This window comes from Crocodylus porosus, unplaced genomic scaffold (genome assembly GCF_001723895.1).
Source record: "Crocodylus porosus isolate Cpor-Errol unplaced genomic scaffold, CroPor_comp1, whole genome shotgun sequence".
Classification (NCBI taxonomy): Eukaryota; Metazoa; Chordata; order Crocodylia; family Crocodylidae; genus Crocodylus; species Crocodylus porosus.
In genome coordinates, this window is record NW_017728914.1 from 27,219,508 (window position 1) to 27,245,809 (window position 26,302).

At 43.8% G+C, this 26,302-nt stretch overlaps 1 protein-coding gene across 1 annotated transcript in view; it reads right to left on the bottom strand.

The window, feature by feature from the left end:
- FSTL4 (follistatin like 4) overlaps positions 1 to 23,669 on the bottom strand; it is an 85,390-nt gene extending 61,721 nt beyond the window's left edge. The window contains exons 1-2 of the mRNA XM_019534728.1: positions 23,621 to 23,669; positions 12,826 to 12,992 (exon numbers count right to left, since the gene is read on the bottom strand). Of these exons, the coding sequence (XP_019390273.1) occupies positions 12,826 to 12,992; positions 23,621 to 23,669 (216 nt within the window). The remainder of the gene's footprint in view (positions 1 to 12,825; positions 12,993 to 23,620) is intronic.
- Between the last annotated feature and the right edge of the window lie 2,633 nt (positions 23,670 to 26,302).

Consider the following 26,302-nt stretch of genomic DNA (forward strand, 5'->3'; position numbering starts at 1 on the left):
ATGTGCCCAAGGTCCTGTGTGCTTCCAGTCAGGTGCTAGGGGTGTTGGTCTAAGGACATGGCACTGGCAGACAAGGTCCTATTCTTTAGGTCTAATCTGGTATGGTTTAGCAGACCAACTGAATAGTTAGTTACAGAAATATATCTTAGCAAGCTTTCAGTTGAAAAACCCTTTCTCAGGTTGAGAAAGCACCTGCAGTTGGTGTGTGCATGCATTCTTCCTGGATGGAAGGAATAGTAAAGAAGTCAGAGGCTGGCATGCAACGCAGGCAAGAAAGCCAGTCAGTGAAAATGGAAATGAAGGTGTCAGGGGGTGAGGGACAGGCTGGGGTGGGAGGGGGAAAGGGGGTGTACCAGTGCAGGTAGAAGTGGAGAGGTACCTGGGGAGCTGTAGTGTGTCATAAATCCAATGTGTATGTTGAGTCCATGAGTTTCTGTACTTACTACCTAGGAGGCTGATAAAGTGAAGTTCATAGGCCCAGCTGTGAAAAACGGTTTGTAAATTCCCTTTCAGGATCAGGCCTGAGAGACTGGAGACAGAGCGGTCTGCTGAAGGTGGTGCGTGTAGGTACTTGGTAGGATGGTGCCATGAGTGCCATGACCCTCCTGAACCCTGGCGGCTCAGCTTAGAAGGGGTGGCCATGGACGGCAAGCATCTCCCCAATGCTCTGAGTGATCTTGCTTGCCTTGCAATGTGCCCCACTTTCTGTTTGCCTTTCCCCCGCTGTTCCAGGGTGGCCTGCCTCTGCTTTGGGGGGAATGGAGGCTTTGGAGTGAGAGGGGGACTTCCCTTTGGGCACGTGGTGCCAGGCTGAGGAGGAGCAAGGGCAAGGGGGTGGTGCCTGCAGAGATGTATCAGCATCCCCGTGGTGCTCATGTGTTTTGTTCCCTTGCCCCAGCTGGTTTTGGCTCGGCAGTGCAGGCAGATAGTATACATGGGATCATTTGCCAGCTCAGAATTATCCCAAACCACACTACCTGCTTGCTTCTGGGGTGTGGGTGCATGTGTGGATGCTGCAATTTCCCCCTCCTCAGCAGGCAGAGGCACAGCAACAGGAGGAGCAGACTTAGCTGAGCTGCTTGCCTCCACAACCTCTACCTCAGCCTTTGAAATCATTCACATTAATGCTAGTGGTAGCCTTCATTGTCTAATGCTCCTGAGCTGTTGGAAGATACAGCTCAGTACCTGTCAGACCCCAAGGCAGAACGCAGACCAGTTCAAACAATGCTGCCTTTTATGCTATTTTTCCGTCTCTCCCCCAGAGCACGGGGATTGGAAGGGACCTCAGGGAAGGATGACAGTCACTGGCCAGCTACACTGGACAGTCAATATGAGAGCAGTCCTTCCCACTTCTTCCCCTCCCTTCCTTCTCCCTCTCCTTACTTTCTGTTTCCCTGCAGGCAAGTCCAGTTTGAGCTTCGAAACTCAAAACATTTCTAAACTTTCGAAACATTTTGACTGCCATTGTTTCATTTCAAGGCTGTTTTGAAGCCCTTCATTTCATTCTGATTTCACGGTTACAAGTTTGAAATTATTTGAAAGAGCGTCAAAATGAAACAGCCAGCGAAATTTCCTACATCCCTACAGTACAGATGTGATCTGTCTATAAAATAATTGCATCTAATATTTACCCTTTTTCCCCCAACACAAGAACTTCACATTTGAACTTCTGCACATGCGGAGGTTTCTTCCAAAATTATATACGTCAGGGGTTAAGCATGGCACCCTGGGGCTTCAGAGGACAAACTGAACTGCTACTGTTTCTCTTGTTGATATTTTTATGTTTGTACTAACAACCTATTTAACTTTAGCCTCTGAACCAGAACGAAGATAATCCATTTAAAGCACCAAGTGATTACAAGATCAGTGATCCTTGTTATGGCAGTGTGAAAGATTATACATTCTGAAAACATCATAAATATCAATTTGCCACTTCAATTTGCCACTTAACCTTCATTATTTAGGGACAGTGAAGACCTATGTTTCTTGGAAGGTCCTATATGACCAATTGCAATTTCTTAAACTTTGACTTCAAAGGAAAAAAATCTTTAAGGTAGACAACATCCTGTAATTTATTCACATTACTAGATTACTGCAGTATCTTGGATGACTTAAGAGCTAGATCATTTTAATGGCCTCATTTCCATTAGCCAGGGTGTTAGGAAGGGTTATGTACACATGCCTTATGTATTTTTTAGCTGTGGAAACTACATTAAAATGTAAACAGGAAGATTTCTCTTCATACAGCATCTTCCAATAAGAAGTGTAATTCAGACAGCAAGTGCATGGCAGCATGCAGCGTGTTCTAAAAATGATTTTAAATTCTTGCCTTTAAATGAGGCATTTGAATAAAGATTTATTAAATGTATATCAGTGCAGGTAGTGATGGATCCTGTATCAGCCAACTTCAGGGGGATATGCATGAGCATGGGAGGAGGAGAAGATATATATCAGCTTCACTGGGAATGCTACTTCCCATTCTACCAATCAGCAGATGACTCGTGCATATCTTGGTTTTTACGGAAATAGAAATATGAATACTGAAAGCGGTCCCTTTCCCTGTCCTTGTGCTTTATTTATGCAAGTCACCACATACCCTTCTTGCTGTGGGCTCTTTTAGTCCACTTGTTCCAGGGCAATATGAGGGTGGCCATGCTATGTGGAGATCTGCCTAAGATTCAGACACAGCAGTGATCTTCCCTTGTAATGATGCAAAACCCACTTTATGCTGTTTGGAGATGGACTTAAGAGTGGCCCTTAAATAGGGTAATCATACATGCCAGTTTGGCCAGGGCAGTCCTGGATTTCATAGGCTGTTCCAGCTGGTTGGTGAAAATTGAATCACAGGTCGCACCGTTGCAGGGGTGCAAGGTGCAATCTGACAGAGTTTTTCAGGCTTTGCTTGGTTAGAACCTAACCTGAAGTCTTAACTCACAGAAAAATCCTACAGACTCCTTTGGGGCCCAACTAAGCTCTCAGTAAAGTCCCTAGGAAGGAAAAAACCCTTCATGGATATGAATTGAGATCTGTACTGTGTCCCTGAATAGGCATGCAAAGGTATGTGCATTCTGCAAGATATTTGCTACCTGTCTTCTCATATTAAAAGTCTGATTGCCAGGGAAGGGAACTGGCTTCTGTACTGCTTGAAAGGATGAAAATGGAGAAATTGTGAACCAAGTAAAACTGGGAATTGGTCTAATTCTGTTGCTTGCCATTTTGCTGTTAAGTGGGCTGCAAGTCTTTAAGAAATGTCTTCCTGTTTTATTGAGACTGGAAGGTGAGAGCAAAAAATATTTGACAGTAAAAGCTCTGTTAACCGGCACCTTACAAGCTGGCATGTTTTATTAACCGGATGCTGGCTTGTAAGGTAAAGTGAAACTGGAAGTGCCCACTGTGACACTTCTGGTTTCACCGAGCCCCCGTGGCCCTGCACTGCCAAGCCCCCAAGGCCCAGGGCATAGCAGGCTGTGCGGGGCCCACCTCCCTGTCCCTTGGGGCCCACAGGAGGGTCGGCAATGCTGTGGGAAGTTCAGTGATGCCGCAGACGTGGCAGGAGAAGCAAAGATGCCTGTTCGGGCCACTCTGTTAACCAGCATATTTTGTTATCCAGCACCCCCTATTCCCCATGGGTGCCGGATAACAAAGCTTTTGCTGTATTTTGTTTGAGGTTGTGTATTTCTGTTTGCTGGTTTTGTTGACTTGGGCTGTAACAGCTTTTCAGTGCAATGCTTTTGTCAGAGGTCCTGTTTCTTCAAAATGAGATTATGAATAAACCATATTCTCAGTTGATGAGCATGATACCATTTCATTGACATATCAAATGGCAGCATGTAACAGGAAGTGTTTTGAGCACTTGAAGCAATGTACTGTACATGCTCCTGATGCAGTAGCTAAATTATTAAGGTAAAACACTATGGCTTTAATTTTTAAAAGTTAATGCCTAAAATTATGCACCTAAAAAAAGAGGCCTGGTTTCCAGAAGTGCTAAATCCATTAAAAAAAAAAGGTCGGCTAGTCATGCGCCAAGTAGGGATTTTGGCACCTAACTGTAGGTGTTCAGACATGAAAGAATGGGCCTGTATTCTCAAATATGGAACAGAGAGTTGAAACTAGTGCTACTGGTTTATTAGGAGAGTGGCTAGAGCAGGGGTGGGCAAAATGCAGCCTGCGGGCTGGATGTGGCCCACCAGATCATTCTAACCAGCCCGCAGGGCCCCTAAAAAATTTAGAAAATTAATATTTATCTGCTCCTGGCTGCCTGTCATGTGGCCCTTGATAGCTTGCCAAAACTCAGTAAGCGGCCCTCCACCCAAAATAATTGCCTGCCCCTTGCCTAACGGCTGTTCTGAAGGCCCAGAGACCAGGTTTGTGGAACAATTTTGCAAATGGCTATTAAGGATACTGTTATAAAAATAGTGTGCTGGCTGAAGGTTCACCCAGATTAGATGATGCTAGTGAGAAAAAGAAAACATAAGGAAAAATTGTTTCCTTCCTTGAGAGCTGCCTTTTTTATCTTTATTGAAAAGGTTTTCTTAGTGTTTCTGGTTTCTTGGTCCCTGAATAGTTACTGGTTGTCCAGTTAGCATTAGTGGCGAGAATATCATTTCACTCTGCCTCTACATACTCTTCTCTCTGATTCAAACTTCATCACATCTACATAGATAACGTGCATGCCAGTAGCTACCAGGACTCCAAAAGAATCCCAATGTTCAGAAACTCCTTTGGGAGGTTTAACTAACACAAGAGAAAACCAAGGCCAGATATAGACATGACACTTTTACCAGTCAAAGTGATTGGAAACTGGTCTAAACCCATAACAGAATAGAAGTTCAGCACACATACACCAGTCTAAAAATGGTGGCATCTGGTCTAAGATAGACCTGGATCAATGTGTACTCAAGTTTAATCTATTTGGATTAGTTTAGTACATTGAACTTCAATATCAGTTCCCCTATTGATTCAAGTTAGATTGTTGTCCACTGACATCCCAGGTGCCTTTGCCCCTCCATCCCTCCACCAGCCCCCCTTGCAGGGAGGCGTGCAAGCACTCGGCCCTCACTTGGCTGCTCTGGCCAAGTGCCCAAAGGGCCCTGCCCCCCAACTCTCCCAGACCTGTGCTCCTGCTCCCCATCAAAGCACCCCATGATGTATACACATGCCTGACACTGAGCCCAGGAGAACCGCACCATCAGGCACAGCCCCATACAGCATTTTTCCAGGAGGCTGTACATGACTGCACTGGCAGGGGAAAACAGGTAGGCTCACCCATGCCTGGCAGCCAATCGGGGTGGCCGGGGCACCTGGCTGCACTCAGCAGTCTCTGGCAACCCAGGGAACCTCACGGTGGGAGGTGCGCAGGAGTGCCCCCCACCTGCTGGCCTCAACCAGTGCATGCAGCCTGGACCCCCCCACCCCGCTCCACCAAAGGGCAAATGTATGTTCTGTTTGCTACTGATCTAACCTATGCCGCTTACAGAAAACTGTGTAACTCAGGCTTATTGAATGTCTGCACTTAGCCTAAGAAAGCGTGTGTTTCATTTTTATCATCTTCCCCTTGTCTTCTTTGAATAGCAAACAGTCCCAAAATTTTCAGTGTTTCAGCTTTCGTCACCGTATTTGTTATCTTCCCCTCTAACTCTGTTTTGAGATAAGGTATGCAGTACTGTGCATGGTACGCTAGCGGAGGACCAACACAATAGCATCATATTCTTAGAATTTGCAGCAGAATATAAATACAATCTCTTAATGAAAGCTGTTTTAAGCCCCAAGTTATAAAAATAAACATTTTAATTACAAATGGACACAAGTTGGGATACAATGAGGAGTTTAGCATGTAGACTGTTTACTGACAATTCTGGTTCTTTTGTACTTGTCACAAGACAAACTAATTGACACACACAAGCTGCAGTAGTAAACAAATTATATGCTGCATTTTGTTAACTCCTGGGAGCATGTTCTTTAAGGGAAATTATTGATTTTTTAATCAAACAAGTGGGAAATCAAGCCATAAACCAGTTGCAAAGTACTCATGCTTCCCTGCATTTAATTCCCTAGTGTGTCTTCAATAAAGAAGCAATTGACTTTGGGGGTTTGCATTTGTCCCTAAATCAAATCCTGACACAGTCAGTAAATTTCATACTATGCAGCATCAGTGGGAAGGAAAACACCTTTTTTAATGATGTATAATGAAAAACATATTTTTGGAGCAATGACTAATGCAGATTTGAACTAAACTGTCCAGATTAATGTGAAATGAATAATGTAAGACACCTATGAATTTGTCTGTTAGCTGTCCATGCTATACTTGGCAAGCAAGCAAGTTCTCGTCTTCTTGGATTCGGCAGTGCATTGGCTTTGTTTTGGTCAAATTTCTAGCCCTACTTTTTGCATATTTTTGCAAATTTCTAACCCCTTGCACCAATTTCTGGAAGACACAGACACTAATTTTATAAATTTATAATGGAAGGAAAGAGTATAAAGCCATTCCATGCCCCAATGCTATATGCAGAGCGATATAAAACCGGTTAAGAGGTAGGATAAATATATTTCCTTCTGTTACTTGATTCAGTGTATTTTGGATTTATGAGTGTTTTCCTAATTAAATATATTGGCGAATGCTCTAATTGTTCTTGGAGAGCACAAGCGCATAATTTTGAAAAAGGACATACTTCCATCATTTAATTCATTATAATCTGATGTCCTATTATCTCTATCTAATGCTTATAAGTCTTAGCTGTGCTTAGAAAATAAAATTTTAAAAAATTATTTCTGAGAAACCTGCTAAAATGTCTTTTAAATATAGCTATGAATGCACTTCTTATGGTTAAATATTATTTTGGTGCTAAAAGCAATCTTAAATGTTTGGAAGAAAAAAGGTTTAATTACACGTGTCATTAAGATGGCATTTTTTGTAATAGCTATATGACTGAATTCATTAACAGAGTTCTTAACAGATAAAACAAATTATTATTGTGTTGCTTATGAAAGCTTATCATTAAAAGAGCAGTGAAAAGCGATTAATATTTTGTTGCCAGTCAAGATGCCTCATAAAAATAATAAAGAAAGAAGGCATATAAACAATGAGGCATTTTAATCTTCAGGTTTTAATTCCTGCTTAAAGTCAAGATTATCCAGTCTTTTGTTGTCTGTCTTTGTCAATCCTCATTTTAATTTAGAACATACTTCCGTCTTCTCTCAATACATTTATCAAGAGATTGGACCAAGCAGTAAAATGCAACAGAAATAGTCACAGAACATTCCTAGTTCTGAACTCAAATCTTCTTAGGGAGATTCTTATTATCACTCAGATTTCAATTTATATTTTGATCTGATTCCCTATCTAATCATTAGTATGTAGAAGAGGAAGAGTTTAATTGAAATATAATGTGAGGATTTTTCTAAGTGCATAAATATCCTGTAGGTTTGCTTGTGATTATGACTGAGCCAGAAGCAGGGCGGATTTCCTTGAAGTTAAAAAGGTACAATTAATCTCCTGTTGCACTTCCAATTAGCCAAATTGCTAACCTTATTGTGAAAAGTAGAAATGCAATTGAGTTTCTGCTTGAGGCATACTAAAGGAAAACTGAAGTAATTTAATTAACTGACTTCAAGTATATTAAGAAGCATACTGCCTTTGCCTGCTTTTTCCAATGCCTCTAAGTAGATCATTGAGTCATGTGAATTTCTGTAATCACTAGACAGACACAATTATTTGGGTAAATATTTATTTACCCAACTAAATAGTTGGAAAAATTGTTCTTTGCAAGTTTTGGGGCACAAACACCCTTCTTCAGGCATAGGGAGCGTCCCTATGCTTGACATTTACCCAAAAAACCTTGTCTTCCTATGTCCTTAGACCAATACATTTACAGCCAACACCCATGTAATCACTAGAGGCAACAGAAAGCATTGTAGTCAGCATTTAAATCCAACTGGAGAAATGGTGCACAAATATTTGGAAGGACTGATACCGGCACCGCAAACCTCAGGAAAAACCCTTACAGTCCCATGTGCTACTAATGCTGTATGCATTCACCTAAAGAATACACATGTACTCGTAACAAGATGCAATATCATCATGTCACGCTGAGCTTCCATATTGCTAGGAACATCATAGAAGTAGGGTCGGCAGGGACCTTGTAGAACTTCAAGTCCGACCCCCTGCCAGGGCAGGAGAAAAAACTGGGCTCAAATGACTCCAGCCAGGTAGGCATCAAGCCTCTTCTTAAAGACCCGCAGGGTCGAGCCAGCACCACCTCTCTTGGAAGTTGGTTCCAGATCCTAGCCGCCCTGACCGTGAAGTAGTTCTTACGGATGTCTAATCTAGACCTACTCTCCAACCACTTGTGGCCGTTATTCCTTGTTATGCCAGGGGATGCTTGGGGAAACAAGGTCTCTCCCAAACCCTTCTGGTCCCCCCTAGTGAGTTTATAGAAGGTCACCAGGTCCCCCCTCAGCCTTCTCTTGTGAAGGCTGAACAGGTTCAGGTCCCGCAGTCTCTCATTGTAGGGTCTGCCCTGCTGCCCCCGGAGCATGCAAGTGGCCTCCTCTGGACCCTCTCAATGTTGTCCACATCCCTCCTGAAGTGGGGCGCACAGAACTGGACGCAGTACCCCGGCTGTGGCCTGACCAGCATCGCATAGAGGGGGAGGATCACCTCCTTGGCCCTGCTAGAGATGCACCTGTGGATGCACGACAAGGTGAGGTTAGCCCTGCCAACCGTGAACTCGCATTGTCAGCCCACGTTCATCTTGGAGTCAATAATGACTCCAAGATCCCTTTCTGCTTCTGTGCTTTCAAGGAGTGTGTTTCCCATCCTATAAGTGTGCTGCTGGTTACCACTGCCCAAGTGTAGCACCCTGCACTTGTCAGTATTGAAGCACATCCTGTTTTTGCTAGCCCACCCCTTCAACCTTATCCAAGTCTTGCTGCAGTCTTTCCCTCCCTACTAGCGTGCTCACCTCACCCCAAATTTTGGTATCAACAGCAAATTTAAACAGGGTGCTTTTCACCCCGTCGTCCAAATCACTGATAAAGTGATCAACGTCAGTATATCATGTGTTTTGTTTCACCGAACAGCTTAGCAGTGATAAATTCCTGTACAACATTTCTGGAGCTAAGCAGCCCTGAAGAGTAATGTTTCACATCCTAACACTGCCTCAAATTGGGTTGAGAATCATTGCAGACTTGTGTTCACCCACATGGAAGGATCTGATTTTCCAGTATTGATGGATGGGCCTACCCTCACAGGCAGTAACACAGTTCCCCTGCTTTATTTAGATCAGGAAATAGATAATAATTACGGGCTAACATCTATTGGTACACAACAACTTTCAAGCAGTAACTACTCTATGTATACCTCGGATATCCTCCTCCTGTCAAGCGTTTGAAACATACAGCCTCCCACTCCTGGTCTGTTAGATTATTCTTGGTGAAGAGTTGAGACAGAAAGGTCATACCCCCCCAAACCTAATGTGTGACATCACGAGTAACAAGACAAGATAATACAGATGATGGTGGAGTATAAGTAAGAGTAAAAGCCTTTGAAGGTTAATTGAAGGCAGATAAGATGCTGTGGTGTTTAATTGCTGCAAAAAATGTTTACTGTAATACCATGTGATATCTGACAAGATGAAAGAGATCATAAACCGAAGCATTAAAACTGACGAACGGTTATTGCTTTTCATTTATGTCTGTCTTTGAAAATGCCCCTTTGATAAACTTTTCAGTAAGATCCCAGGGGGATGACAACCATGAATCAAGGACAGGTTTAAAAAAAACGAGTGATTGTTTGATGGCAGATTGAAAGAAGCATTGAAATGTAACTGTACAATTGTTTCTGTTTTATATGAGGATATAATGCTTCCTTTCACTAGTTACTAAATTAAGCCGTGTTTACCATCAGGAACCAATACTATGTTTAGTTGAAAATCTTTGCCTAGACAAAACAGGAATCCACTTGCAATGGCACTAATCAAATGCAATTTAAAAAGGAGGGAAGAGAGTCTTGATCTTGAAACAATATGCCTCAGCACTCTAATGAACATAGAAAACATTAGATATGAACTCAAGCTGAAGGCCCAAACCCAAACACCTTCCCTTAGAGTCCATTTCAATGGAAACTGCTGAAATTCCTGCTATCCCAGTTCACAGGCAAGATTAAAAGAGATCTGTCCAAAAGGGATGTGGCCAAAACCTTATAAGAAAGAGCTGATCTCATAGCATCTCCACTATGTTGGGCAGAAATATCCGTCAGCATATTAGGGTTTCAAGGAAGCTTAACCTCAGACCCAAACTGAGTTCAGTTTGGTTTTGATCACTATAGCCTGTAGGTTTGCCAACCCTCTCGGATTGGCTAGGAGTCTACTGGAACTGGCATCGATCTCCTGGTGACCTTGAAAACCATCTGGGAGATTGATATTGTGAACGGGTGCAACAGTACAATTAATGACTTTACGTCATGGCTACCCTAATAACCTGGCTTAAATTTACTCCAGATCTGGATACAAACAAGCCTTCTCAGACCATATTTATTGAGAATGATCACCCCCAAAGGCTCTTCCTGGGCTCCTAATTAACATGACACTTCCAAGGTCATTTTATTGCAAGCTAAACAAAAAACCTTGGTGAGATAGATATGCAACTTTTGCCATTTAACTCTGTGGTCAGAATAGGGCTGTCCAAAAAGAATATTTATACAAAACTCAAGGCATAATCATTTGTTCAGGAAAACACTGGGTGCATTTGAGCATGCTGCTTTCCAGGAACAAGTGCGACTCCCACACATTTGCATGTAGTAGTATATTGGCAATATTGCATGGAGTTTTACTGCTAGTACCCAAAGACTGGCAATCAATTCATCTCACAGAAGGATATCCGTAAGAATCTATTCAGGTATTCTGACTTCTGGCTAGTTCTGCTATCCTGCCCGTCTTCATTAAAGTTTCTTTATGATCCTATGGTAATATTGCAGCAATATGTTTGCCACTTTCAAGTGTCATTTGAATGTCATGTTCCAGATGGCAACAAGCCTTGAATTTGAAAAGGGTAGTGCTTGCTTTGATGGAAAGAGCAGAGTATTAAGAAATTTGGACGTAGCCAATTTGTGCTGATATAATAAACAGTCTTGCAACTTGTATGTTCCCCACAACTAGCGGGCACATATGCAAGCACGCTGAATTTTCCTGCAGTTTGAAGTCAATAAATAAACTAAATAAGCAGTCACGTTCCCTGACAGCCTGTGCTCATAGTTTTCATTTCCTAGTGTAAGAGTAAAACAATGGCTTTTCTCCACCTCAACAGTTTGGTGAGGCATAGTACTATATATAACAGTCCTTAACTCAAAGAATAGATATCAAATTAAGAGGAGTGGAACAAAAATAAAAATAGTTTTATTGTACTGTAACTGAAAAGAACCTGCTTTACTGTGTATTTTAATGCAAAAAGAAATGAACGTGGGACTGTTTTCATCTTCTCTACAATTAAATATTATTAATTAAATCAGTAAGCAGATCACATTATTCACACATTGTCTGTAGTAGTCTAGAACTCACAGTGTCAATGTAACAAAGCATGGAGAACAAGAGAGAGTCACCCACATATTTATAATTAGGCATCGATATAACTGAGGAAGTCAAGAGAAGTACTCATTCCTTCATCCATGGATGGTATCATGAGCTGAGATTTCAGCTGTCTCACCAACTAGCCAGTAGGTGGTAAAAGATTTCATTCAAAACAGACTGAAACATAAGACTAGACTGCACAAAAAAGAGGCTGTATTATTTTCTTATTTGATTGACATGTAGGTGGTATTCCACAGCTACAGTATACTCGTGCTTTCTAGAGTGGGTAGACTAAAGCACATGGTTGACAGCCCAGAGGTTGCAAGTTTGAGACCAGAGCAGAAGTGTTTATGGCATCTGCAAATTCTGCTAAATACCTTTTCACAAGGACGTGAGAAAGAAGGAAGATTAATTAGCCAGTTTGCTCTGAGCTTTCAGGGGTGGCATCTATGCAGCACTTGTATCATGGGTCTGTCTTAAAAATGGAATGAAGGAGGATGGTAGATGTGTTAGTCTTAAATCAGGCAGAAAGCAGTGTAGATTTGTATGTTAAAGACTAACTACACCCGTGGTGCTCAGTTTTTTGCCCAATGCATCAGACCACATGCATCAGAATCAGTTTTGCACTGGATTGGGCCATGTGATGTTGACTGGACCCGACCTGCTGGGACAGGTCCCAGCACCTCATGTCACCTCCATCCAGCCCTGTGTGCTACGATCAGAGCCATCTGGTCCCCCGTGCCAGGGTTAGGGCCCTGGAGCCCTACACTCACACTCCATCTGGCTCCAGGACCTGTGCTGCACCTGCCTGGCCCTGTGCTGCCCCGTGTGCCAGATTCAACATGCAGGTCTGCAGCCCGTGGCACTCCCTATGGACCCGTGGGGAGCTCCATAGGCTGGATGACTTAGTGCTGGGGCCAGGATCCGGCCTGCAGGCTGGGGGTTGAGCACCCTTAAACTAAATGATTTAAATGCGTTAGTTTATAAGGTTCAACTCTACCGCCTTAGAGAAGGAATGAAATCTTGGCACGACTACTTTTTGTGCTACGTTCCAGTTTCTTATAAGCACAAGATGCCTGCTCCCAGCTGTGGGACTTAGCCCCCTTTTTCTTCCTGGACACAGGCTACAGAGGAAGAGGATATGATGCTTGCTTTCATTTTCCATTATAATAATGAAATAAAAGATTTGCTTAAAACTATCCTCTACTTTTAAGTCATATTCAATGCATTGTAAAGAACAGAGCAACCCAAATTCAAAACTTACGTTGATATCTTCCAAATCTAAGAAGTTCAGGATGACTCCATTTCGCTTCCAGATAATTGGGGGTCTTAGGGCTCCGTGGATAGTGCAGGTCAATACAGTGCTCAGTCCGACTGTTACTGTGGTAATGCCGACCTTCTGGTCTTCGGGAAGAGTGAGTTGAACCACTTCTGCAAAGAGTAATGCAAAGGGAAGTAATTATCAATAACAAAATTAAGTCATTCTTCCCCCTCCCTCGCTCCATTGATCCTTTTGGATGATTTTAGCAACAACAAAAACATATACACAGTAAAAAAGGATCAGCTTAAGCAATAATGCGAAATAAGAGGTGGAACCATGAGTCTTTGATCGAAGCTAGATTTCCTAGGCCAAACTATTCTGCTGCTGACAGAAAGCCACAAAGATCCAGAAGTAAAAATACACATGCTGCAGTAAAAAAAAAATGATGATAATGTTATCCATTTTTTTAGTAAGCTTACTTAGCAAACCTACTTTTTTATTTTCCAAGCGTAATATGGAGGCCACCAGTAAGAAAAAAACCAACATCTGGCAGATGTCACCACATATGGCATATGAGATACCACTTTTTCTGTATAAGAAGAAATTAGAAGCTTTCCTATACTCCATTTAAGTTACATATTTTATTTGATTCATAGGTACATCTACAAAAGTGCTTGAGGCTGCAGACCTTTCATATTTCTCTAAAACCACACAAATGTCATATCATTTTCTTGGTCAATTCTTATAAAGATGTGTCTGCATATTTTGCACGTGTGGCTGGAAAGATAGGTAAGACATTTGATGTTAGAATTACTGTTGATGCAGATAGTCATTATTAAGCATTTCCGCAACAGTGAACAGGCAGTAAGGCAATCAAGTTGCATTGTCAAAACTGCAACATTCACAATTTTATCATTTTCATGATGTTTTTTTCTTGGTCCTATTCAGAAGTCTCCAGCAATAAAAAGGCCTTGAGGCTATGTCCCATTTCAATGTTCAAAACTGGACTTTCAAGGTAATAGCCTATTAAGATGAATGGGGAACGTTCATACCTCTTTGGTGTTATATTGCTCCAGTCTCTTGCTGCCAAACAAACAAGACAGCAGCACATTGATTTAGAGAGACCCTACATCAATGAATTTATGGATCTTCTGTGCTTGAGGATTGCTGTTGCTTAGTAGCTGCTGCATAGTGCTAACTGAAAAGGCAGTGGCCATGAGATTTAAAACAGGATTTAAAATGAAAAAAAGTGCAAACCTTGACATTACTGAAATAAAAACTTGTGCAAAAACAGTAGGAGTCTCATCATGATTAAGTAACGACCATTATCAGAGCTGGAATTTGGTTTGGATAATAGTGCTTTCCCTTTAAACCTGTCACTTCTCTGGAGGCAATTTTCACACTCTTGAAACATTAAGTACTTTTTGCTTGTTCTGACAGCAGTAGGGATGCTTTAAGGGAGGTTGTTAAAATGGGCACACTGTACATCCAGCATGGACCTTTCACTTGGCAGCTGAATGGCCACGGGAAGGAAAAATACCAACAATAATATTAGAACCATACATTACTGAGGTTCGTTCCAATCAGGAATTTGTAAAGGAAAAACAGCAAAAGAATAGGTACTTCACCCTTTGTGTGTCAGGGCTGATTAGCTTTTGTAAGAAAGTTTGATTAGGGAATGAATCACCAGATAATCTGATTGCATACCCTCTGCTGCCTTCAAGGCCTTTCCCTCTGTCTGCACAAATTAACAAGCTGGACGAAGATAAAAATCAAAGCAACCTGACACTGTCTACGCTATGCATTTTAGGAAAAAGGCCCTTTGACAAATTCCCAAGGTGCAATATAAAAAGCTGGCCTTTTAAGTCTCATGGGCATTAAATGAAATCTGATGTACAGGAGGTGATAAGAACGAAGGATAAACAGTTGCCTGTGGACGTACTCCCGGTGGCAGCGGGAGGCGGTGTGGGAGTGAGTCTTCCACACACACCTGCAAAAAGAACAGACTTGAACTGAGTAGTCCACCAAGAACTCCTTGTGGGGCACTAAGACACAGAAAGGAGCAGAGAGGCAGGTAAACCTGCCACTGGAAAGAGGAGACAATCAACTGCCTCCTCTGGAACTGCCCGTTTGCCAGGGAGGTGTGGAGGAGAGTAATCTTACTCTTTACGATGGGGTCAAAATCCTGACCAGAGAGGTGGCAGTGTTCAGGCAGCTAACCAAGCAGCAAGGGACCTGGACAGCCCACTTCAACCAGTTCCTTTCCTGCTTCAGAAATGCCCTGTGAAAGACCAGGAATCTGCTTATGTATAGGCACACAAACAAGTGAGACCAAGGGAGCTGCAAGGGTACTACAGGAAGACGGTAGATGGCAACTGGGGGGAGATGGCAAAAGAAAAGAAAAGAAAAAGAAGAGACTGGCACAGACTGTTCAGGAGTGGGGCCCCCAGAGAAGATGACAATGACAGTGGCAAAGAGGGGGTGAGTGACGAGGACAACAGGAAAGAAGAGAGTGATGAAGATGAAAGGGACTAAGGACTGAAAGACACTGGGGTTTTAGGGGAGTGGATAGGAAGGAGGGGAGGGTAAAGGGAAAGGAGGTGTTTTTTGCATGATTGTGATGGGTGAACGATGGGGACAGGCATGGGGAGGTGGGGGTTACATGGTTGCAGTTATTGTAATGAGATGATAATGATGACGGTTAACTGTGTAAGTGTGTTATGGACTGTCAAGTGAACCAGACTGGTTAGGAAACAAAGTGGTATAGTGTGTGTGCGTGTGCGCGCGCACACGTAAAAAAACCCCATGCCTTTTGGTAGTCTGAAGAGAGTTGAACATCAATTAATCCAAGCATCCATTGTGACAGTATCAATTAGTAGCTTTAAAAAACTCCATAAAGTTATGGTTTTGCATTTCTAGATGGAATAAAGGAAAACCTTCATTCCTTTAGTGAAAGGTACAAAACTCTCCATTACCTTGACCAATGCCATAGCACTGTGTTAAATGAAAAGGGAAATAACATTCATTTTTGCAAAATTTGCATGCACGTTAACATTTCCCATTTATTTTAATTTTCTCGCTCAGGTTTCCATTTGCACTGGCTCTTTTTGAGTAATAAATCTCTTAGGTGGTCTGACTTAGCAGGTTTTCTCCCTCTGGTGGCACTGGGGAGCCTGAAAAGATTCACTGTATATGCACTAATCTATCAAGTGATAGAACATTTCCGTGCAAAGGCCTTTCAGGTGGTCAGCCCGAAACAATCATCAGCCTCCAAGCAGACAGGCAGCTCAAAAATGATGAGCTCTGCATCCTTATTGTTCATATTTCCCCCATCTAAGTATGATGTTAATGCAGTGAGCTACAAATTGTGTCTACTAGTGTAGATCTTAGGTTGATTTAGGACTGTAAAAATCAATACAGCATTACATGCACTGTGTGTAAGAAATCAGCCCTTCTTCCATTTAATATTCCTGGGCCACTTTAAAAAACAGCACTAGTTGGAAAGAAACAGCAGCTATAAAAAAATTCTGAGCCAAATTATTATGGTTAAGATTTTGAATTGCAGTAGTTAGTAGAAGCCTCAAATGAAATGAAGGCCTTACCATACGGACACATAGTAGGAAATAAATCCTACCAAGTCAAAAAACTTGCCTGAGGGTACCCAGCAGGCTAGCGGCAGAGCTGGGAACAGAAGGAGCAGTCCCAGTCCCAGTCCCACGTTCTATGCACTGGGTAACACTGCCTCTCATAGCCTTCTGTCTACTAATGCAGAACTCAGGTGGTTTCCACGATGAAATCCTATTCCAGCCTCCTCCTCACCCTGGGACTAGTCTGTTTTACCCTCCCTGTCTCTCCTGTGTGTCTATCACTCTGGTTGCTAAGCAACCAGCTCCACCTACGTGCCTGATGGCAGGTGAGAGGTCAAAACTGTCTACTGTGTTAGCACTGACCTCATGACATGGTGCAGGGGCTGAAGCACGTAGCGAGGATGCTTTTCAAATTGATTGGTCAGTATCCAATAGCACCTGCCCTGATTGGGTATGGAAGATTAGGCCAGACAAGTTATTTAAGGGAATCTTCCTCCTGCAAGTGCGAGAGCAATTCTGGGGAACCTGGTGCAAACACATGGCCTCTGGAGGTCTTCTAGGCTCCAGATAAACATGTGAGTAACTTACCTAAAACTTGTTTAGAAATACAGCTTACTGTAATGTAGAAGTGTGACAAAAGGCTTCCTACCTAGCCATACTGTTTTGCTCTGGGATATTCTTTGATACCTTTCTATCCTGTACCCTTCCCTAAGCCTACCCTTTTTAACCAATAAAGCTCTCCACTGCAATAAGCATGGTGGCTAGCTGGGAGAGGGATTGGGCATGCCTTTTCTTTTCCCTATGGCCAACTGACTAAGGGAGGCTATTTTCTGTGCTTCAGGCTTAAGGAAGCCCCACAAGTTCTTGAAGTGGGTCAAGCACCCTCAAAGTCTACCAGGGGGCATAGGGCCCAGAAACAGTCCAGACCCTTGGGTGGTGGCAGCGGTTAACACAGGCTTGCGGGTGTGCACCAGAAAGGGGGGTTGGCCAGACATGAGATGCCCTGGGGGAGGCACTTGGAGCTTGGTAGGCAACGGCACACAGTGAGATGGGTGGCTCAGTGCAGGAGTGCTCTCTACTGGTCCACCACAGTTTCAGTAAGCTAAGACCTCACCGTGATCGTCTACCTTGGGTTTGTTACATTGGTTATATGCTCTACTACTGTAGCTGTTTTCTGCAGTGTTTCTTTTTATGGATATAGTATTCCGGATATACTTGACAGGATAAAGAATAGTTAATTAGTATAATGTGTAGCATGCAGTTGGGCTAATAAAGACCATCTTCCCTTGAAGAGAACTGAAATAGAGGATCATTTATTCACTAGAGAATTGGGTTTTATTTCTTATTACAGTTTCTCCTTAATCCTGTATGCTATTTTGCACACTGCCCTGAATTTTCTGGAACACTCCTAAATCCCATCAACACCCTCTTCAGCAGGAGTTTTTGAGGGCTTTGTTGCAGTAAAAATTAGATATTTTTTTTAAACTTACAGTTAAAGAGGCTTTAGTTTCACATTTAAAAGTACACTAATGGAAAATACATCTACTTTGAGTAAGGAATAAAATAAGATAGCTGCTGCACTCTAATGAAACTATACCATTCCTGGAGGTTACTTTGCATGCAATTAATACAGATCAATTCAAAACGAAAACCCAGTCCCTTTCTGATTTTTCACAGTTACATTTGAGAGGACACTATTAAGACTATACTAAGTTTTTAAAATCAAAACAGTTATAGTTAGTCATCATCCTTGTATTGCCTTTATCAATGCCTTGATCACACATTCATTACTTCATCTTTCCTAATTACCTAAGCTATGCTTATACAGTCTTTTTCATATGCGATCCTGTATTAAAGGGATGCGACCAACTGAAAAAAGAGTCACCCTAATATGTGAATATATGTGCTTTCAGTTACTGCTATTATATCTGAGAGGAAACAACAACGAGCAGGGAGGAAAACTGTGGTTTGTGTCAGATTGTTGACTGTACATCTGACAATACATTATGTACGAGGAGTTTCACTGTCTTCCCTTTTTAGGCACTGATCCAGAAGAGTACTTCAGGACATGCTTAACTTTTAGAATGTGACTAGTCTCCTTGAGTCCTCATGGCCATGGGACAAATTGTTTGCTTAACGTGCACTTAAGTGCTTAGCTGGAATAGGACCATCTTCAGTTTCTGTGTCTTTGAGAGCCTTTTACACAACCAACAGGGGAAGCTTTTAAAAGACATTAAAATATAATGGAAACACCACAAAATGAGAAAAGGGCCAAGTGTCTTCTTATGTTAGTTTACATTATATCATCAGCTGAGTTTCGTTAGTATCAGACAATCAGTGCAAATTACTTTTGACCTGTGCTCCTTTTCAGTTGGGCAACCTGTATTCGGAACAAGAACACACACACTGCATTTAATCATTTGAAGTACATGCAATACATTGATTTCTACTTGCATAGTTTTGAGGGAAAATCTAGTTCTTTTGTGGCAGTCTTGGTACTTTCATTATAAAACCAGGAAATCCTCCTTTGCAAGGGAGATAGCAGTCTCAACAAGATTGTATCTATTAGGCTCAAGGCAGTGCTGCGGTGCACTAACCACTAATTAGCTAGCTCTGATACTGGAAGTTAAACAGCTGTGTTAACATGATGCTCCACTTGGGTTATCTAGATGTAGGAATAATTAGCTGAGGTAGTAGGCCACACTAACACAGTTATGCTGTTTATGCCTGTGCTAACTTGAGTATCTCTGTATGGCATTGCATTCACTGTGTAGGCATACCCTGAAAAGCTAAAACAAATTGCAAGACCTGGTAGGAATATGAGAGTCAAAGGCGTTAATAGTGAGGAGAAAGTGTTGTGTCTATTTATGTGACTGGCCTGCAAACCCATTCCTCCTGCAAACACACCAGCACCAGCACAATAATAACCGTGGTTAGAAGAATGAGTTGTTGAAAAGTTAAAAAAAAAAAAAAAATTAGAAGAAAATTGCAGTAAAATGCCATTTCACAACTGCACCCAAACTTGCTTCTGTAAATCAAACAACTCTAGGTTTGATTATAGGCATATAGAACTTCATAACCCTAGACTTACTGTTAGTATGTAACTAATGATACTTGAGTTTACCTTTTGAGATACTGATGTGGGTTGGATACGCCTGGGTTACCATAACATCAAAAATATGGTAACATTAAAAAACATTCCAGATATTATTCAGTGATACTGAGGAAGTTCAATTTTATTGGTGGAAAACCAGTAGTTGATTACAGGATTCAAATAGCCTTTTAAAAAATCTGAGCATTTAGTGTTCATTTAAAAAAAGATATTTGTACCTGCAACATTTTATAAATCTGAAGCATTGATACCAGATGTGACACTGCCCTGGGTATCCACACTGCCCCTGCCCAGTTTTGTGTGCCAGGATTGTACTCAGGAGCCCCACACTGGCCCTTCATGCTGGGATCAGGCCCTGGGGCCTTGCACTGCCCATGTCCAGCCCCCTGCATTGGGATTGGGCCCTGCCTGCCTGATCTAATTTACAGCGCCATGGCTTGTGAGGCTCCCCACAGTCCAGATGACTAGGTGCCAAGGGCTGTAGCTGAAATGTGGGCTGAAACCCTTTCTCTAAATTAGGTCTTAAATGGATCATATTATTTTTTAACACAGGTGATTAAGGATTTTCAATGTGGTTATATGCATGAAGAAAAGAAAACTGACACTGTTGAAAAATGCTCCCTTCCAGAACACAGGGATGAGCTCTACACACCGAAGCCCAAAATCTCACAGGTAGGTCATGCAGAATACAGAGAATGCACAGCAATCAGTTTATCATGGTTTTGTATATGCAACTAGATAGATTCAGTCTTACTTATGAATAGATATCAAATTTTGATGTACTAGCAAATTGCTTGTCAAGAATGAGTGGGGTAGGGGTGGGGGTGGGGGGGCAAGAACAAAGCCTGGGATCTGGACCCACGCCCACCCCCCCAGCCCTGCCGTCACTGCTCTCCAGGTCTGGGCCTGCTCCCCTGCTCCTGCCACCACTGTGGGTCCAGCCCTGTTTGCCCTGCTGCGCTGGCCCAGACTCGCTGCCCCCACCGCACAGGGCCCATGCCCACTGCCCCCACCAAGCTGGGGCTGTGTATGCTGCTCTCCCTCCACTACTCCAGGGTCAGCCCCACTCCCCCAACTCTGCCATTTTCTCCCTCTGCCGTTCTGGGCTCCTCCTGCCACACCACTGCTCCCCCCCACGCTGGGTCCAGCCCCACTCCACCCCTCCCCCGTGGCTGCTCTGGGTCTGGCCCTGCTCCACCCCACTCCAACTGCCTGAACTTGTGGCAGGGGCAGATGAAGACCCCCACAGTGCAGGGGCAAAGTATTCACCCCGCCCCGTTTCCTCCTGCACTGTGGGGATTGCCCCATGACCTGGCTGGGCCAGGGCCCACCAAGAATGAGGCCCCAGCTGGGCTGGGTTGTGGGGTAATCAGAACTCCTGGATGACCCTCTGGGCTCTGATTGCTCCACACCCCAGCCTGACTGTGGCCCCGTTCATGGTGAATGGGTTTCAGGCTGAGTTGGGTCATGGGACAATCAGACCCTGGCAGCTCCACCAGAAGCATGGCACTGGGGAGCCAAGAGCGGGTATGTGCCCCCCCTGGTCTGTGCATAGGGCAAGGGCATGCCCCAGCTTTGACAGTGGTACAGTGCCATGTGCTTTGCTGCCTGGCCCACCCAGCGGTGGGACTTGCATGGTGCCGTGCTGCTGTCCAAGTACTGGCAGCAAAGCAGGGAGCAGAGGCTGTGGCCCGCCCTTACCCTGTGCACACACTAGGAGGCCACATGCCCCCTGCTTGGCTCCACCATGCCGCTCTTCTGGAGAAGCTGCTGGGCTCCCATTGTCCCATGAACTGGCCCGGCCAGTCTGGGGAACGGGGAAATCGGAGTCTGGTGGGTCATCCAGGGACGTGGCACTGGGGAGCCAAGGGGATGAACTCGTCCCCCCTCCCCGGCTCCCCCATGGTGCGCATAGTAGTGCGAGCTGCCTATCTACATCCCTGGAGGAGCTGCTGGGTTCCAATTGCCCCATGAAGCAGGCCAGTCGGAGCACAGCCCACCTCCACTGGGGACATCCCAGTGTCGCCCCAGCCCCACTACCCTCCTCCACGGCCCTTTGCCCAGTGGTGGTGGTGGGGCTGCAGACCGCCATGACCCCCTCCCCACCTCTCTCCTCTCCCTGCTGGCTAAAGCACAGTGCCTACCATTTCCACCTCCTCCCCTGAGCCCCGGTACAAAGTTGTGGCCATGCCAACTGGATCAGCCAATCACTGCCTGCTCTCTCAGCAGTGCATGCACAGTTGGCCCGGAACATTACGGGAAGACAGACAAACAAACAGATTGATTAAGGCTTTTATTATGTTAGTTTCTGCTCACCAGGGTTATGTTTGAAACAAAGTTTTTACCACCTACCACACCACAAACGGCAGGATGAGACATGAAACAATGGGTGTCTATACACATGGTCCGGGACAGAGGGGGAGGGGGTGCTGCAATTAAAGAGCCCTCAGTGTTATGGGTATGCAGCATCCCATGCTTTAAAATGGTGATGGGGCACTTTAACTAAAGCTTGTTTGATGCTATTTAGTTAAAGAATCCCTGCCATCATTTTGAAATGCAGGCACACTGAATACACGTGACGGGGAGACTCACAGCAGACTTGATTAATCAAGTCTGCTCCAATGTGTGCTAATTAACACATGTTGGAGTAGCGTTCTGTCATGTGTATAGGTGCCCTAACTCCTATTTTAAATAGATACCTATTGGCAGAAGCAACGTCTTTTCTTTCTTGCAACAGGACAGTGTATAGCAGGGCCAGGGCCGTCCTTGGGGGGTGCGAATCGGGGTGACCCCACCGGGTCCCATGTTTGGGGGGCCCCACAAAGCCAGGCAGAGTGGCTGTGGCGACTCAGCACTGTTGATGCTGGCTTGGCACCCCCCCACTCCCCCGGCTGCTGAATCCACCACTGGGTTTTTTGCATCCAGGGCACACAGGGGTGGGGCCCCGCGCAGGCTGATTTGCCCGGGGCCCTGCACCCTGCTCAGGTCATCTCTGAGCAGGGCTTTTACTTACCAGAGTTCCTGAACAATACTTCCCTATATATAACATTCTGGCTACTTTAACAACAATACCATAAAAGGACAAAGACCCATATATTAAAAGCACATGCATAGCAGAGATATTGCTATATAGATATAGTGGACTCCCCATATAGGAGTTTCCTAGTCAAAGTTACTGGAGCAGAGAACACTAAGTTAGACTCATCAAAATCTAGATCCTGGTTTTTTCTGTGTAAAAATCCAAAATTCTCTTATTAACCCCCCCCACCTTCTCTGCTGAAAACCCTGCAAATTTGTGTTTTTCCGTGATTAAAATGAACCACCACTATATATAAGTATCAGCTGAACACAATGTTTTACTGATATATTTATAATTTTAAAGCATTTTGGAAGCCTACCTGTGCCTCAATCATTATAATAAAATAAATTCTAAATACCTATACATTTTGGCGTTTGATTTCATTTTTTTTAAATCAGGGAAGATCAGAGCTCCCTCTGCCCGCTTTGCTCACCAGGATGCAGGTTGAGCTGCAGCTCTCCCTCCCCTCACTGGTTTGTAGCGCTGAGCAGCCCAGATATGCCAGTGCCCTGCCCTTGCCCATGCCATTGCCCCTCACTCCCAGCCCACAGCCCCCCACCCTTCCAGCCATGTTGGTGCCCCTCACTCCTGACCTGCACCCTCCTAGCCCTGCCAGTGTCCCTACTTTCTCCCCATCCTGAGTCCTGCTGGTGGGCCTCAGTCCCAATTTGCAGCCCCCTGACCATGCTGGTGCCCCTCACTCCCAATCCACAGTCCCCCACCCACCCGAACCCCAAGCCAGCTGCATTGCTATGGCTGCCAAAGTGAGGCACTGTGGTAGTGGCACAGAGTTACATCCCTCTGCTGCTGCAGGGTGGGCAGGGAGCAGCTCACCTTGACAGGCACAGCAACATAGTGCTCCTTCCCACACTGGATTCTGCCTACCCAGCCATGGCAGCAGCTCCTGCCTTGGTGTGGGCACAGAAATCTGGGGGAACACATGCCCCCCATGCCCTCCTACATGTCACCTATGTCCCCCTACCCCGCACACATTGCCTATTCCCCACCCCAGAGACTTACCTTCAGGGAGCTGCGGTAGCTGCTCTCCACCACGTTGCCTGCTTGCCATGTGCGTGTGTGGAGATTGCTCTCTTCCCACTCCCCCAAGCAGCCCCTTGAAGACTGGAACTCTGTCAGCCAGCAAGGGGAAAACCACAGTTTCCTGGGGTTTTTTCCTTTAAAGGGAAAATATGTGATTTCCTCTTTTAAAGGAGAAAATTTGCATTTTCCCACAGAAAACAGAAAACCTGGATCAAAACCAAGCCAGTTCCAAACTACTTGCTTGTTTGCTTAGTGCTCCTTACACGATGTGGCATACGGAGCCTAGAAGAAAGCATCTTCACTCCTATGTTTCCACTGTTCAATCCACTGCTTAATCCTCATAATAAACAAACAAATAAATACAATAAGGCAAGACGGATTTCTGTCCTTCTGGAAATACTAGTAATTCCTAAACGCTAGAATTAGGACTTTGTTTCCCTTTAGAGTCAGTTATTATTCCACATCAAACCAGTCCTGCCACTTGCTTGCCACTCCGCTCAACACCAGCAAAACAGTCAGTAAGTCCCACAGCTACAAGCTATTTTTGGGTGCTCACTGGGATATGGAGAGGGAAAAGCTGGAAGGGATGAGTAGATCAGAAAAACATGGACAGGTTGGGTGCATTGAGGGAAGAAAGGGGTAGAGGAAGAGAAACAGAGGAAAGGAAAAATAGAGACAGAAAGGGTATGTATGGCTGGCAGCAGTCACTAAGTGGGAAGAGGATGGAGCCATAGGAAAGAATATCCAAAAATTCAGTCTGAAGTATGCCAAGTATGATGCCTTCAGTAAGGTATGGAGGGTTATGCTGCTGATGGAAAGAAATCTTTTGTTCCTTGGGGCTGATTTAGCACTTCTCGTCATTGCTTCCATAGTTAGTTCGTGTTCCCAGGTGGCAGTGAAACAGACTTCTAGTCCAAATGCTATCTGTGAGCTGCCCCCACTGCTGAGGGCAGGAGACATTTCTTTACTGTGCTTGCTCTGCTATAGAAAAAAGCAACTTGGGTGCAGTGTGTTCATTTTCCAAAGGCAGAATGTAGGGTCTTCTTAGAGTCAAATTTTGTTAACCCCATGTAATTAAGCATGTAGGGCATTTATAGACGTGCTCCGAGAGCCGCACTAACAAAAAGAGCCTGGGGTGTCACGTGCATCAGTGTCCCTGAGCTGAAAAATGGCAGCGGGAATGGGGATACACATAATGCTGGAGTCTGCTGGAGCACATTAATTACCATGCTCCAGCAGACTCGATTAATCGAGTAGTTAATCACTCTAATTACAACGCGTTAGAGCAGCCTCCCTGCACGTGTATAGGAGCCTATAGAAGTAAGATTAAAAAAATTGGAGGTTTCATAAAAGCAGTGCATTTTTGGTTCTATTTGCCGCCTAATTGTTGGACTTTCAGTTTATCAATAGATCACATTTTCAGCCTTCCCTCTGCACCCAGGAGGACTAAACCTTTCAGCTCTTTTTAAAATGAGAACTAAAATTCTCACATATTCACATGACTCCCGCAGTTAGGAATTAAAAAAACCACCACCACCACCAAATATTGTGACATTTTGGGAAGAAACACATGAGAGCCAGCAAAACTGATCACATGTCATGGGAAAGGCAAAAATAGAATTCCTTGAAATAGCAGGCCCCAATTTGACATATTTCTAAAATCTGCTGACTTATTAAGTTCTTTATTGTTAGTAATATCATGATGCCTTTGAACATTTTCCCCTGGCCCTTCTTTTCTCCTATTTTATTTCTGAGGGTGTTAAACAGGAGTTGCACTCACTCACACACCAAGCTATGCATACTAATGGGAGTAGGTATTACTTGTTGTGCTGTTTTATCATGGAAATCTTTCCTCTGCTGTCATTTTCAGCCCGCCAAAGGCAATCATAATTTCACAATGAAGACATGTATAATTGAGGTCATTATAGGGAGCAACTGGAATGAGCATCTATAGAGCAAAACTCATTGATTTAGCATGGCGTAGAAATAATTTACATAGTAAATGTCGGTTGCCAGCCCTACATTTTCCATGCTACAGTATACACAGAAGTCGATTTTATGTTTTGAAAAAATACTTTGTGTCTTTAATTAGATATTTTTAGTTTAAACCCTGTAAATATATTTTTCCAATACCTTGTTACTATCTATAATCATTGCTTCTTTTGTTCATAAGCACCTTTTCAGAGCTTAAAAAAATAATCTATAGATAGTTGAAGCTCTCCTTAAAAGGCAAAGTGATATTTATCCTATCTTACTTGTTCTTAATTACAATAGGATGAGTTGCCATTTAAATAGGCTATTTATTTTAAACCTTTCAGCAAGCTAAAACTTCACCCCAAAGCTCAGAAGAAACTTGATACAACCTTTTTCGGACATGGGAACGTTGTTGTGTCATTCAGCTCCTAAATGCATGCTTCTCCAGCCTTAGCGTGGTTGAGCACAGATTTCATAGTTTCATAGTAGGTAGGGTCAGAAGGGACCTGAGCAGATCATCAAGTCTGACCCCCTGCCACGGCAGGAAAGAGTACTGGGATCAAACGACCCCAGCAAGGTGATTGTCAAGCCTTGGGTTAAAGACCCCCAGGGTAGGAGCCAGCACCACTTCTCTTGGAAGTTGGTTCCAGATCCTAGCTGCCCTGACAGTGAAGTCGCGCCTCCTGA